The sequence below is a fragment of the Apis mellifera genome, linkage group LG4 (genome assembly GCF_003254395.2).
Source record: "Apis mellifera strain DH4 linkage group LG4, Amel_HAv3.1, whole genome shotgun sequence".
NCBI classification, from domain to species: Eukaryota; Metazoa; Arthropoda; class Insecta; order Hymenoptera; family Apidae; genus Apis; species Apis mellifera.
Window position 1 is genome coordinate 5435532 of NC_037641.1, and position 16301 is coordinate 5451832.

The 16301-nt window shown below is 27.3% G+C and overlaps 1 protein-coding gene across 1 annotated transcript; it reads left to right on the forward strand.

The window, feature by feature from the left end:
* Positions 1-1150: 1150 nt before the first annotated feature.
* On the forward strand, positions 1151-15003 carry LOC725269 (protein bark beetle). Its single transcript, XM_026440410.1, has 26 exons — positions 1151-1521; positions 4252-4421; positions 4519-4712; positions 4780-4954; positions 5024-5193; positions 5260-5498; positions 5574-5823; positions 6062-6447; positions 6572-7224; positions 7308-7764; positions 7833-8223; positions 8292-8728; positions 8807-9052; positions 9144-10084; positions 10174-10640; positions 10735-10931; positions 10998-11396; positions 11512-11789; positions 11867-12120; positions 12184-12395; positions 12479-12834; positions 12914-13039; positions 13158-13416; positions 13502-13703; positions 13777-14024; positions 14109-15003. The coding sequence occupies exons 1-26, from the start codon at positions 1210-1212 to the stop codon at positions 14895-14897; spliced, it is 8808 nt and encodes a 2935-aa protein (XP_026296195.1). The 5' UTR covers positions 1151-1209; the 3' UTR covers positions 14898-15003.
* Positions 15004-16301: the final 1298 nt, after the last annotated feature.

Below are 16301 nucleotides of genomic sequence, written 5' to 3' on the forward strand. Positions count from 1 at the left end.
CAGTGGGCCTGGAGAACGACGCGAGGTAAGATGCGATTACTAGAGAGACTACAAGAATATAACGAATTGAAAACCAGTTAAACCGCGCCCAATATGACGCTAGGTGACTATCGTACTATAAATTACAATTTATATTTATTTGTTCGTTATTAATATCATAAATTACTCAAAATCTTTTAATATTACTGAATGATTGTTATTTTAAGTATAATTTCAAATATTTATTGCATTGCAATATAATCTTGGAGGAATCTTGATGTAAACTATAATATATGAAAAATAGTGAATAGATTTTCTTATTATATTATTAGAATACATAAAAATAAACGGCGTCTTTCAGATTGGTGATTGGTAAAGACTTTTCATGACGGGAGACTAACAACAGCGGTGTAACCGAGTCGCCACAGTCGAGCTGCAATCTCTCGCGCGTGAAGAAGCACAACGAGAGAAAGGTTAACGCTCGAATTTAAAATACAGTATAACTCTGCATTTGTGTAAAAGTTCCAGTATTGTGTCGCGTGAAGAATTAATCTTGGTTGTGATTTATAAGATTTAAACTGATTATGTTGAGAAAAAATTGTGATTTAAATTAATCAAAAGAAATTTTCAATGAAATGGTAGTAAAAATATTCTAAATAACTAAAAAATTACTTAATGTGATTAATAAAATATTGACTAATTTTTTAAATTTTCTGAAATTAAAAATTTATCCAAATATTATGTTTCTCTATAAATATTAAAAATATTATATTGATAATAATCAACGATCGTTGCAATGATACATTAGTGAAAGTATAGATTTGATTATGTATTAACAAATCGAATTATCGTTTATCGATGTAGTGTCACAATAAATAACGAAGATTCATAAAAGGAAAATCGTAACAAAGTACTTAATATCTTTGATTTTACTTTAAATAAATATCACTATTTTTTTAAAAGACAGTGTATGTAGAATTATCAAAATGTTGCAACAAGTGTCATCAAAATCTAATGAAATTTTTAAACGAAATAAGAAACAATATAAAAAATCAAAACCTATTATTATTCTTAATTAGTGATAAAATTAGTGATTAATATTGTGCGAAGAATTTTATTTTTTAAAATGATTCTATTTTTTTAAAGTGATGAATCATTCAAGTGATTTTTTAAAGTTTATTTAATAATAATTATTATATTAAAAAAAAAATCTGAAAGTGTTGAAAAAAAATGCGTATTTTGTGTTTCTTATTAACTTTTTTGACTGTTTATGGACAGTCAGAAGAAGGATTTGATCAAACATCAATTTATTACACTGAACCAACTTTCGTCAATATCAGTAATTCCGATGACGATCTTACGGAACTACACGGTGGCCACATTGTTCAGGGCCAACGATTATTGGAAAGATCAAAGAGTCCTTATCTGGTACGAGAAGATTTGTTCGTGGAACGTGAGGGCGAACTCGTGATAGAATCAGGGGTAGAGATCCGATTTGGTCCCATGATTGGAATTACGGTTCGTGGTATCATAACTGCAAAGGTAATGCTTTAGAAATAATTAAATTAATTTAATAATTAAATTAAATTAAATTAAATTAAATAATAATTAAATTAAATTCATATTATTATAATATACATAATAATAAAAGTTATCGACAGAATAGAATAAATTTATAGATATATATATAGAAAGTTATTTAAAATAATAAAATATTATTAAAATAAATTAGGATTATTTGAATCAATAAATGAATGTATTTAATAAATATATTTAAAAAAATAGAAAATTTAATCATTTAATTTGAAGTAAAAAATTACAAATATTAGAAAAGAATAAATTGATTAGCGATAAAAATATGAATTATTATTATGAATATTTATATAAATATATGAATATATGAATATGCTACGTTGAATGAATGTGAATCATCTATATACATTATACACGTGTTACTATGGACATGCCTCAAATGACGAATAGTGATAATTCAAGTTCCAAGAAAATTTTATGATTATATTTCCAATTAGATTTTGCCACAATTCACAATAAAGGATTTTTACAGTTTTTTACGAACTTATTCATATAATTAATATCTAATAATTTTTTTTATAATTTTTATTCTTAAACAAATATAGCATCTCTCAGAATCGATATTACTATAGTGCTGATAAATAATAAAAAATTAAATTTATCTTCTTGTAATTTTCTAAAAAAATATATGATATTATCCATAAAAATATGATTTATAGAATTTTAATCATTTATTAAGCTACAATATTAATTTCATAAGTTTTATTTAGTTAAGTAATTAAATTAAGTAATTCTTATAATAACTTTAATAAATAAATAATATTATATTTAGCAATTAAATGTATTACAATTGATTTTAAATATTTTGAATAATATAATAATAATTTTATATTATAGGAAAGAATTTATTAATTATATCTAATAATTAAATATTTAAAAGTATCTTAATAGATTAATTTTTTCATATTATTCTTTCGTTATCTAGAATAAATTCTATACAATTAGTTCCTTGTAAAAGTATATGTTTTAAATCTATCTTTTCAATATTAAAAATTCGCCTAAATCTCGAATACTTGAATACTAAGATTATTTCATTTTTTATTACGTGCTTAAGTTCCATTTTGTTTTTATTCTTCGTCTGTTTCCGTTTTCTTCCGAGAGAAGGAATTGACTGAAGAAAGTTTCATAAATAATGAAAAATAATTATTTAATCTCATCATTTTCTCCTATGAAACAGATTCGAAAGTAAAGTTAAAGTTACAAAATCAAGAAAATCGCGATATATTTAAACCTGTTGTGAAAAAAAGGGATTTGAGGGATAAAATGTCTTTTTTTCAAAGGATGCTGAATGACCGGAAATTCCAGAAACACGCGAGTTAAGTTGATTGTTAGTTTATTCGCATCACGTAGGGACAATGTAGGATTGCACTACTCATTTGTTACGTACGTAAGTATACAGGGTGATACACAGAATAACCATATTCCAATCGTTAAAAAACAAATACTTATTGAAATAAAGAGAATTAGAACTATGGAAGGTTCGTTTATAACCTGATCTTATATCTTATCTTCTTTTTAGATTTTTTAGTTTTTTCAACGAGATAAGGATATAGATAAGGCTTCGAAAATGATTTAGATAAATTTTGAAATTTTTCAGGTATTTTATATAAATTAAAAATATTTTTCTATTAATATTTTAATCTATTAATATATTTTCTAGCATAGATATATGAATATGAATTATAAATTTTTTTAAAAAAACTAATTTTTCATTTCTAATAATTTTGTTTAAATAAATTAATCGCCACTATAAAATAAAGAAAAAAATCATTTATATTTTAAATTAGAATTCTGTTTTTTTTTTGTTCATAAATGAATATACTGAAAATAAAGAAATTCCTGTTACTTTTAACGATATTACCCTCGTATGATGTATATCTGATAAGTATTTAAAGGCTTAAAGAATTGTTCACCGATGTTGTAGCAAAAGAAGCCTTTAGTGAGATTAAGAGAAAACGAATGCAAGTAATCTATTTAAAGGGATTTTTAATCATAGCGTTTCCACGAGACCAGTTAGCAAAAGCTATCGAGAAGATAACTAATAAGCTGATTAAAGAACATAATACGGAGCACACTGTAAAAAAAAATAATATGAACGAGTGAATCAGCTCTCTATGCTATACCGCCTCCATCACGCGGTGCGTCTTAGGTCACAGATCAAACAGCAGTTCTTGGCCTGAATTGTTAACCTCTGACTTTGCTAATCCTCTTATACTTGGACTCAAATGAGATCTTCCTTTCACCTTATACGCGTACATGAACCATTCTTGATTACGGATAAACCGTAAAGTTTCCTGATTAATTCTTAAGAAAATATAAAAGAAATAGAAAGAAAAATTTATTTCCAATCTATGGCTAAAATTTTGTATTTTTATAAATATGTCCAAGTTCTATCTAAAATAAAAAGATGATTTGAAATTGAAAGAAATTGCTTGTAATTTGACAATTTAATATTAAATTGGATAATCCAATATTTAATATCAATCGAAAAATTAACATCGAAGAATGAATTTGGAATATTAAAAAGTGGAATACTAAATAAATATTGAATAATATTGATTCCAAAAAGATATACAGCGAGCATTAAGTATCAAATTTGGAAATCTATTATTTCGAATGGGAATAGAAAGAAATATCAAATTTATACATATAGATAACATCGTTAATTTCTGATTTAAGGGAGAACCACAAGCACCAATTGTACTAACCGCAGTAGAAACGAATAATCAAGTTCATCCCGTCGAATCACCACTTTTGATACGATTAGTCGATGGATCAACTCCATTTGAAGGTAGATTGGAACTTTTTCATCGTGGTGATTGGAGAGCTGTATGCACAAATTCTCGGAAGTAAGTATTCATCGTTCATTTATGTAAGTATAAATATTTTATATAAATATTTTTATTCTTAATACATATATTGATATCTTAATATATTAATGTACAGTTGGACCAGAGCTGATTTAGAAACGGCATGCAGACAGCTGGGTTTTCAAGGTGGAAAATGGTGGTCGTGGTTGGACCGACAATGGCCTGCAAAGCCACGATTACTTTATGAACAACCGGGTTGCCGAGGCACGGAGATATCTTTAATGAATTGCGAGAAATGGTCCGAAAGACAACTTGGTGGTGGTGTTTGTGGTAAAGTTTTAAATGAATTTATGAATGTATATGTTAGTGAAGGAGCATCAATATCGTAAGATTTCAGATTATCATCCTGATTTGGGAATATCTTGTCTACCTCGTCACGATGGAACCACAAAGGCGATAAAACATTGGCGAGGTATTCGTTTTGAGGAAGCGTTATATACTCGACCATTGATCCAAGAGAATACACTTTATATACGAAGATCAAAATCAATTTTACGAAACGTTATAATAGAGTAAGTATTTCTATTAAAATAGTTTTTTAGTTTTTAAAAATTTAACTTATTTTTGATATTGTTTTAAAGACATGCAGGAACAGGCCGAGAATACAATGTTACTTCCGCGATCGATATCGAAGGTGTTCCACCGCAAATGGAATCGATTTCAGTTCTTCACAGTGCCTTTACAGGCATTAATGTTACTAAACCCGATGCTCCTGTCATAATTAACAACTGTACTGTTCAAAACAATAGAGGTAATTTTAAATTTATTATCATATTGATTAATTAATCGTAAATATTATTTTATGTTTAAATTACAGGATATGGAATTTATGTGAATAGTTCATCTGGAATGACATGTATTAATGATTGTAACATATTGGACAATGGTGCTGATGGAATTAAATACGTTAATTTTGATGAACGACCCGATGAAAGATTAGATCGTACAGAGGTGTTCGATTTATGCACATTCCCAACTACGGCTAGTCAAACCTTTCCTGTTATAATATCTATGGAACAAAGCAAATATGCGCCTAATATAAAACATTGCCCACAAGTAAATGAATTTATAAATTATTTTATAATTAGTTATTAAAAATATATAAAAATGTAATATTTGGTTTAATATTAGCATATCTTCACGAGACCAGGACACGTGTTGACTATGCATTTTTTGCAAATGAAAAGTGATAGAAATAATAGTGCTATGATGGAAATTTATGATGGCATAAGTGAAACGGAAAAGTTATTAGCCAGAATAAAAGTGAAAAATGGTACATTGCCTCAAAGTATTACGACAACTAGACAGAATTTATATATAAAATTTATTGCTGAACCACGCACAAACACGATTGTTTTCGTTCGTCTATCTTCAGGCTATAGTAAGTTTCAAAGAATTAAAAAATTTTAACAAATTATTATGAAATAATTAAAATAGAATTTTAATAGAATTTTCAAATAAAATAAAATATTTAGTTATATAAAGATTTGAATTTTTGTAAATTGCTAAAAAAATTTTAAACATAGCAATAATATTGAGTTTTTATAATTATGATTTAAAGAAATATTTTTATGTATTTGTTTAGAATAATTATATTAAAAACTAGCATTTTATTCTAGAAAAAATCTGCGATCTTAATGTTACTGGAAGTATTGTAGCTGGTAATAATGGAAGAGGAATTGCAATAGAAAAATTACGATCAGCCCTACATATCCATGAAACCTCTGTATCTGGTAATAAACACTTAGCAGGTGTGCATGTATTAGGTGGTGCCGCGGATGTGAATATTACAAGTAGTCGTATATCTTTTAATATGGGAGATGGTGTGAACATTACACTCACAGGAGGAAATCGCAATTTATCTCGGACAAGTATTTCCTCCAATCAAGGTTATGGTTTTGCAGTATGGTTAAATGATAGTGTAACAACAGAATATCTCTATTTTAATCAAACCACTATAATAGAATATTCTCAGATATTTCGAAACAAAGATATTGGCATTCTAGTAAGTATATATATTTTAGATATATATATATATATATATATATATATATATATATATATTAGACTTAATATATCATTAAATAATATAAATAAATATTCGTAGTTAATGTTCATATTATTTACAGGTTGGAAATGCAACTGGTAATTCATATGTGAATGTGACGGGTAATTGGTTCAATAGTAGCGCTGAAACTGCGGTGCAAGTGGAATCTAGTTGGAGACACAATGAAGGATTATTGAGACTTCAAATTGGTCATAATTCTTTCGTACAAAATGCAAAATTTGGAATCAAACTGTTTCCTGTTCTCAATTTAAAAGCAACAATAGAATATAATCACTTTAGAGAACAATCTAATGGTTGTATATTGATCAAAAATCCACTTTATGAAGAATTTAATATTCTACCTGCGGATATCGTTGTTAGATATAATGAATTTTATAATAATCGTGGTGCCTTTGTAGTCAACATTGGACTTTCACCCTATAGTGATGTACAAAAATTATTATTCACTAGAAATTTTTTGCGAGATAATCGTGTTCGAGAGCTATTTGATAATGGCAATACCATAAGATCCAAATTAATTCCGCGTTCCAGAGTTGCAGCTGCAGTTGTTGTTTCATCAAGCAATGTCGAAATTTTTCGTAATATTTTACATAATCCTGAATCACGATATGAAATTGGTTCGCATTTAGAAGATCAAAGTAAAATTATTAATTGTACTTATAATTGGCTTGGATTTGCTGAAGAGAATAAAATATTTGAAAGATTGTTTCATAGGTTTATATTATATTTTTTTTTTTCCATTCATTTATAAAAACTTAGTTTTAATAAATGATTTTTAATATGCTATTTCATTTCAGAAAAGACAGATACAATCTTGCTAAAATTGAATATATACCATACTTGCTACATAGTAGTAATCCAGGGGCCAATACAATTGTTTCAAATCCAACATTTGTACCACGATTCTTGACGCCTGGTACAAATTTAGTTGGTGGTGAAGTTGATGGCCTTGAATCATTAAGTTCTGGTGAATACATCGTCGAACGAGATATCAATATACGACCAGGTGGAAAATTGATTCTTCAGTCTGGTGTCACTTTACATTTTCCACCAGCTGTAGGCATGATGGTTGCTGGAGCATTAGATGCCCATGGAAAACGACCAAGTGATATTTTATTTACACTGAAAGAAGAAATAATTACGGATTCAATTAACGAAACTTTTGTAAACAAAGGATTCAATGAAATAAATGAAATGGAATTTGCATCTGTGAGGCTTCTTGGAGGAAAAACAAATCTTGAAGGAAGATTACAAGTAAAATTTATTTATACAAAATTATCAGACATTGATTTGTAGAATAAGTTCTAATTTATATTCTACAGGTAAAAATAGGTGAAAAATGGGGAACAGTTTGTAATTATGGTTGGACAATTCGAGATGCAGCTCTTATCTGTCACCAATTAGGTCTCACTTTAGATCCTGATAATTGGTTTATGGAACGTTCTCAAATTCCAAATGCTGGTATCAATGAAGACATTATCCTAAGTAATGTTAGATGTACCGAGGATGATAATGATATATCAAAATGTAAAGCGGAAACGGAGCAGAATTTTGAAAATTCTTGTACTCACGAAAATGATGTAGGTGTCAGATGTTCAGAAGCAGCATGGGCGGGTTTACGATTGGGACCATTAGCTTTGAGAAGTGATCTCCAATTTGTAACAATAGAAAAAGCAGGCTTGCTGGACTATACCACTAATTCTTTCAAGCCAGGTAATATTTTATATTATAATTGTATCTAATAATTTTTATGTTATAAAATAAAAATGATTAATTTTTAGCTCTTCAAATCGATTTTTTAAGACATTCATTAGATAATGTTCGAATAATTGACAATCTACAAGATGGTTTAGGAATTTTATATTCAGATATATATTCAGCGGATGCGGTAAATACTGTCAGAAACAGCGATTTTTCACGAAATGGAGGCAGTGGAATCAGTTTCAAACAATTAGGAATGGAAATTATTAATTCTCGAATTGAAAACAATAAAATTGCAGGAATAAGACATAATCCTGCTCTTTCTGCAGTTCAACAAAGAGAATTCGCAGGATGGTTTTTGCGGATACCAGATTTAATTGATTTATCATATAATCCAATAATTATACCTTATGTTATATCTCATGTACAAGATATTGAATTGGCTAATGAAGAAACTAAATATATAATAACAACTAAAATTATTGGTAATCCTATTAAAAATCGTATTGTTATTAAAGTAAGTTTATCTATCAAAAGAATCAATATTTTTTCCTGTTTTGAAAGAAATAATATGATTTCTTTATTTTATTTATAGTGTACACCGGGATATATTATTGGTATTCAACTTTTAAATCCTATTGAAAATCGTAGTACAGAACAAATTATTTTACATGATTCACAATATGTTGATCTTAGTCGTGAAACTTGGAACTTAAAACGCGATTTGGCAGTATTTCCTGTAACATCAACCTCTTTTGCTATAATTCTAGAATATGATAGTGGTATAAATGCACTTGGAGGAGCTGTTTTTGTTATTACGTCTCTTCAAGCTCCGATACAGGTATAAAATTAACATATTAAACATTTAATAATATAAATATAATCCAATATAATAAAATAAATATATTAAAAATTTATAATTTTTTTTACAGGATATACGAAGCAAAATTGTAAAAGGTCCTATTCCAACATTGCTAGTAACTAAATCTAAAATAAAGAATAACAAGAAAGGTATAATTGCATCATTTTACAATCGATATTTAGATAAAATTGGCGATCATTTTCTTCGAAAAGCAAATGAAACCATACAATTGGTTGCTTGTGAGATTTCTCACAATCAAGAGGAAGCTATTTATATATATTCACCCCATTGGAATATTTTCCAAAATAACATATCTGAAATTGCAATTCATATTAATGATAGTTTAATTACGGACAATGGTAAAGGTATATATCAGTTCAGTCGTGATGCAAGATATTCGAATAATCTCTTCCATTGGATAATGCAAGATAGTACAATTGAAAGAAACAAAAGAGGAGGATTTGAAATACTTTTACCTGATGTATGGCAATACAATGAAAATTTCACGCACACATTATATTTTGATAATAATACTTGGCGAAACAACGAGCAATTTGGCTTTATAGTTGATGGACACTATGCTACTTTAAATATTTCTCATAATCGATTTGAGGGAAATCGATGCAAAACTGGTTTAATTTCTATTCAAGGAATGGAGAAAAAAATGAAGATTAATTACAATTATATTGAAAATAATACTGGAATGTATATGGTGGAATTCAAGGCAAATAGTCAATCGGAAATTTTAGGAAATGTCGATGCACGTTTTTATGAGAATGAAATTAAACGAAATAGTTATGATTTAGATGGTATGAGCACACGTCGAACAGACAATAGTCCTAGTTATGTTGTTGGTTTTCATGGTATACAAAAAGTACAAATAAATAGAAATTTATTTGGTGAAAATTCTTTAGATTATGAATTATTGGCTGGCATTAAAACAGCTAAAATTAATAACGAAGTCGATGTGACGGAGAACTGGTGGGGAACTGATAATGATACTAAAATAAGGTAATTAATTATTTCATGAAATATATATATAAAATAAATATTTATACATATTTATTTATTTAAAATTTTCTATTATTATTTATTTGTAGACAAAGTATTTTTGATTTTGATGATTGGAATGATCATGCAGTTGCTAATTATCGACCTTTCCTAACCAGTAATACTTTTGATTCTTCAGTATCTGCATCCTGGCAGATTGCAAGAGAAATAGATTTAGATAATTTAGGTGGACGCATAATAGAAAATCTATCTATTCACGCTAGAGATAAGCCTTACATTATAAAATCAGACATTACAATCATGCCAGAAGCTACATTACATATTTATCCAGATGTTGTTATGGAATTCGCTCCTAACGTTGGAATTCTTGTTCTTGGTACATTAAAAGCTATAGGAGCACCTAATCATGAGATTATAATGAAACCAATGAAACGTGAAGATGTTAACAATTCGAAAACGAACGAAAAATTAAGAAGAAATGGAAAAATCATTTCTATGTCCGAGGAAACTATTCGTCTTTGTAAAAATGGACGATGTTCTTCCTTATATAATGAAGGTAATTTTAAATATAATAATAAATATATTACGTATATTCATGCATATATAAATATTAATATTTTATTATAAATAAATATTAAATGTTTTTATAGGATTCTTGGAATTTTTTAATAAAACAACGTTACAATGGATACCTTTATGTGACACTAGATTTACTGAAAGAAATGCACAAGTAGCCTGTCGACAATTAGGCTACGATGTACTTAATGTTTATGTGTCCTATGATCGTAGATATGAGCTTCATCCTGGTTCTTTAATACGCGTTTGGTCGTGGCCAGAACCACTGCAGGTATATAAAAATTTTAAATATTTTAAACTTATGTTTCTTCATTTTCTAATAGATATTTTAATTTAGTGTACTGGAAAAGAAGAAAAATTAGAAGACTGTCAAATTAGATTAAACAGTGAATTATATGGGCACCGACATGAATGTTCATGGGATAGTCAATTCATTTTCATAAGTTGTGGAAAACGGAATCTAGATGATATATATGATTACTGGGGTGGAATACGAATTGCCAATAGTGAATTTGAACATCATTTATATGAACATCGTATTCACGATGTTGTAACTCACGAAACTGTAAGACGTGTTGAATCGATCTTAAAATATATTAATATTATTGGTGCTGGAATTTTACATTTTGAAAAATCAGCTGCTTTGCAAACAATTATGAAATCTCCGATAATAACGCACGTTAATATCACTCATAGCGCTTATCATGGAATTAACGTAATATCACCGATTCATACGGTTTGTATTAGACTTTTTTTTTGTTTTTTAAATGAAATCTTTTCTATATATATATATATATATATATGAATGTCTATATTATTATTAATTTACTTAGCAATATTTATTAATGTAGATTGAATTATTATTCAATACTATTAATAATGTTCTTGGAAATGGCGTGAATATACTCTCAATAACGGGAGAAGGTCGCGAGGCAGATGAAAGTTCGTTTACGCCAATTAAAGATCTTAGTATTCCTTATCATTTATTTAGTATGATTGATATTTGTGATACTACTAAGGAAATTATTCTGGAAGAACGAGTTATAGTTTATTATAAATATGATAATCATCCTGTAAATTGTGTTAAAATTTTTCGCAGTGCTTATAGAGCAAAACTCTTTGGATTTAGGTTTGTATTTTCTTCATATAAATCATTTTATTAATTTTTTATATTTACCTATTTAAAATTTAACATATATTTTTTAGGCTTTTGCAATTTAATCTATTTAACTCTACTGCAAAACCTGGTCGAACAGATACAATTACTTTATATGATGGAGATATTTACAATATTAGTGCTAAAAGTATAGGTCACTTGGAAGCTAATAGTATTAATGAGAAAAAATTATTTAGAACTCAGGGACCAAGTCTTAGTATAAGATTATTTGCTAATGGTGCAAGTAATGTACATGGATTTATAGCAGAAGTAGTTACTTTACCAATATCTGCTATTGGATTCAGTAAGTAAACTTAATATATAACTAGAATACAGAATATTAATGTTTTTTTTCTTGCACATTTAGATCGTGATGTGCAACATAATATTTCTTATTCTGTGATATCTAACTGCCGTGAAGGAGCAATTAAATATGCTAGTGCTGGTGAAGTAAATGCTATGATGACTCTTGAATATAATCAATTCATGAATAATTGTGAGAAACTATATGGTAATTTTTCAACTTGCAAATCAGCTGTATGGTTAGATGTGCAAAATACACAATCTTTATTCTTTAGAGTAAGCATTTTTATATTTATTATAATATTTTTAATAATATTTTTTATTTTTTCTTAATTATATTGTATTTATTTTTATTCTAGAACAATGCTGTTCGACGAAATCAAGGCGGTCTTTCAATTCGAGCTGATTCTAGAGGCTCGGCGACTTCTTTAGAAGGATGGATCCATAATAATGTTTTTGCAGAAAATTTTAATAAACCTGCTTTATATGTGGAAGGTCGTCAAAGCAGTCCTTATCAAGAAGTTACTATATTTAGGAATTATTTTACAAAGAATAATGCTCCTTATGATAATAATATTATTTTAAAACAAGTAGTTAGTAACATGACTCTTAATTATTTGCATGCCAATCTTGGTGCACATCTTTTAGAAATTTCTGGATTTGATGGAGTTCGTTTACCTATTTATCAAAGCACATCTCACAATGGTTTTTATAAGTATGCATTTTTTTCATTCTTTTATTTTTTATTTAATGTAATGAATTTTATTTATAAATTCTATAAAAAATGATTTTAGAAATTATGCAGTAGACTCTAATGGTCGCAGTACAATAGTTGCTGGAACCCCTGGACAGCAATATGTGGATAATGTTTTCTTCAATCCAGATAATGATTATGAAATGCTTACAACAAATAGATCACAGTATGTATTTATTATGTAATTTTAGATATTAGTATTGTTATATTTTATATATTAACGTTATATTTATATTTTATAATTATCAAATATTAAAATTATAAAATAATTTTTAATTATACAGGCAACTAGAAATATGGAGATCTCATATAGATGCACGACATAATTGGTGGGGATACAATGAAACACTAGCTGTAGCTGGTAGAATTAAAGATAGAGGAGATTCTCCAGAGTTATTACAAGTTGATTATCAACCTTTTCATATGAACAATGAATCCGTTTTAAATGGTAAATGTCCACCAGCATGGGATTTGGTAGGTGATACGTGCTACATATATATTGGTGCCCCTATGGATTTCTTTAGTGCTCGAGAATTTTGTAAAGTAAGTTAAATCAATTCAATTCTTAATGTATTTAATTATCTAATTTATAAATTCATTTATTATAAATATGTTCCTACATTCTTAGTCTGTAAATGCATCTATGCCATTCATTATGGGTAATTATTTGGAACTTTGGCAATTTTTGCGAAAACAACAGATTCAATATGATTATTCTGATCGTGCTTGGGTACAACAATTAGATCGAGTAGATCAATGCACAACTTTCACTTATCAAAGTATTGAGATTGACTACTGTAATCAGCTAAGTCCTTTCATTTGTGAAATTGGTATGTTAATTATATATTATTTGTTAATTTGTGAATTCTAAGAAAATATATATTAAAAGATCTTTCATTACAGATCCTAGAGTAAATATTGATCCATTATCCTGGAGAAAGGATATAATTGCAGTGGCTGTGTTAGGATCAGCTGGCATAGCTTTAGTATTATTAACAGCAGCTATTGCACTTTGGATATCTAAATCAAAAAGAAGAAATCTCGAAAGATTAGAAAGACGAAATTCAATCAGACAGTCTTTGCATTCTTTACGATCAGTTGGCTCTACATCTGGATTTACTGAACTTGCATATCGACGCAAACCTATTGCAGTAAATATTTTCTTATTTCAATCAATTTTTCTATAATGATTTATCGTATTAATATAACGTAATTATTATCAAAAATATTTCTAGACAAAACACTCTACAGATACTTTAAATTCAAAGTCATTAGATTATAGAAGAATGTTAAATGGTGGAAGCATAGATTCAATGGATAAATCTCAATTAAATTCTTCTATGGAAGACAATCAAAGCTATGATGTATATGAAGCCCACAATTTAAGATATTCTCCAAGCACAAGTGACTTCAAAAGTAATACTCAAAAATATGGCGCCTCACAAAGCGGAGATAATCCAGTATTTGATTTAACTTATCGTAATGAAGGTTTTAGAAATCATTCCACATTTACTTCAAGGAGCACCAATGTGTGGCCTATAGAATCTGCTACAGAAATTACCACTGACGAAACTGCAGCTATTGATGCTACTAACGAAAGTTCTTATCTTAATACTTCTACTCTTCCATTGAATTCTAGCCTTGCCTTGACTGATTCAATTAGTGAACTGAAACGTGACATTGAAACATCAGTATCTTACAGTCCAATGGATTATGATTCAAAACGCAGTTATGATAATGCAACATCAACTCCAAGTCAGACATCAGAGCCTGTTCCAGAATATGCTCCAAACTTTAATCCTCCAATACCACCTCATCCTTATCATTATCATGAAGATAGACCTAGGAGCGAGGTATTATTAGAAACTAATTTGGATACTGGAGAAGAAAAACCTTTACGTTCAAAAAGTGAAGTTTTGTTAGAGACTAATTTGGATGTATTCTTGGTAAATGAGCCAACAGAATTGACACAGCTTTCAGTAGGAACGCGAAGTAAAAGTCAACCTTTGGAGACAGCAATGTAAATTGTTGATAAAAAATAAAATAATTTCAATTATTTTTTATAAATGTAAAAAGAAAAACTGCCAGAAATAAGTTTATTGTTAGATTATAAATTTTATTTTATAATATATATTATAGCTTATGATGAATTTTTATGTGGAGAAAATTTCGATTCAATTATTATTGTTTAGCTCACCGAACTTAATATTTAAGTTACTGGAACTCAAGAAGAAGATAAAATGAAATATTATTGAATAAAATATTTCACGTTTATCTTTTTTTTGTAGTTTGAAATCGAGATCTCGATATTCGGTTAGCTCTTAATTTAATAGATATTAATAGATTTTGAATTTGAAGAACTATAAAGATTATTATATATTTTATATAAAAAGCATTTGCATACAATCTTAAAATATAATTATGTAAAAAAAATAGTATATTTACATATTAAACAAAGTAGATAAATCTTTTACATATAACAAAATTTTATAATTAAAATGATAATATCTACAATTAAGATAATTTAAAGAATTGTTTATGAGACATATCTCTAAAATAATTTGTGTAATTAAGATAATTTAAAAAATTGTTTATAAAATGTATCTAAAATAATTTGCATAATTCTTAAGAATTGCTGAATAATTAAATAATTAATCTAACAAAGAAAATAAAAAAACAATATAAAAATAAAAAAATGTCAAATACATGGTATTACACTGCCAAATATATAAAACAATATACGTTATTATACTAGCACGATGAGAAATAAACTCGCGTGTTAACGTTGTGATAAATAGCTCTAACCGAGCATAAATTGCATTTTAATTTTGTTAAAATACATTTGTTCTCATCATATACAATTATACATTATATATACACATTAAACATACACAATATTTGATTCAGCATATGAATTATTTAATTTTTTTTTTTTTTTTTTTTTTTAGTAAGTGATCTTCGTACTAAGCGTCTTCGTAAAAATTTTATAAGTATATTAACAGATTATCCGTCCATACATATAAGTTTATTATAATGATAGTGTCTTATTTAGCAATGCAATATATGTATTTATATATATATGTATAAATATAAATATCAAAGAATATCTTTTAATTGACTTAAAATACTTTTTTCATATTTTTTTATATTGTTATTGTAATAAAGATTCAGAAATTTACATTTTATATACAATTTATCAAGCAACAATAATTCAATAAACAATGATCTATTATAATAAATATATTTTTCCAAAGAAAAATTAAGAAATATTTTAACAAATAAGAATAAGCGTCGATTTTTTTGTGCAAAATATTTTTTATGTATTTTTAGAACATAATTATGTATTTTATGTTTAAATATTATTATATATAACTTTATTAAATATTAAATTATATATATAATATTTATACATTGAAAATTGATAAAAA

Coding starts and splice junctions, on each gene's coding strand:
- LOC725269 (XM_026440410.1), top strand. CDS start 1,210: ATGCGTATTTTGTGTTTCTTATTAACTTTTTTGACTGTTTATGGACAG. Junction 9,053..9,143: donor CTCTTCAAGCTCCGATACAG/GTATAAAATTAA, acceptor TTTTTTTTACAG/GATATACGAAGCAAAATTGT. Junction 12,121..12,183: donor AATATCTGCTATTGGATTCA/GTAAGTAAACTT, acceptor TTGCACATTTAG/ATCGTGATGTGCAACATAAT.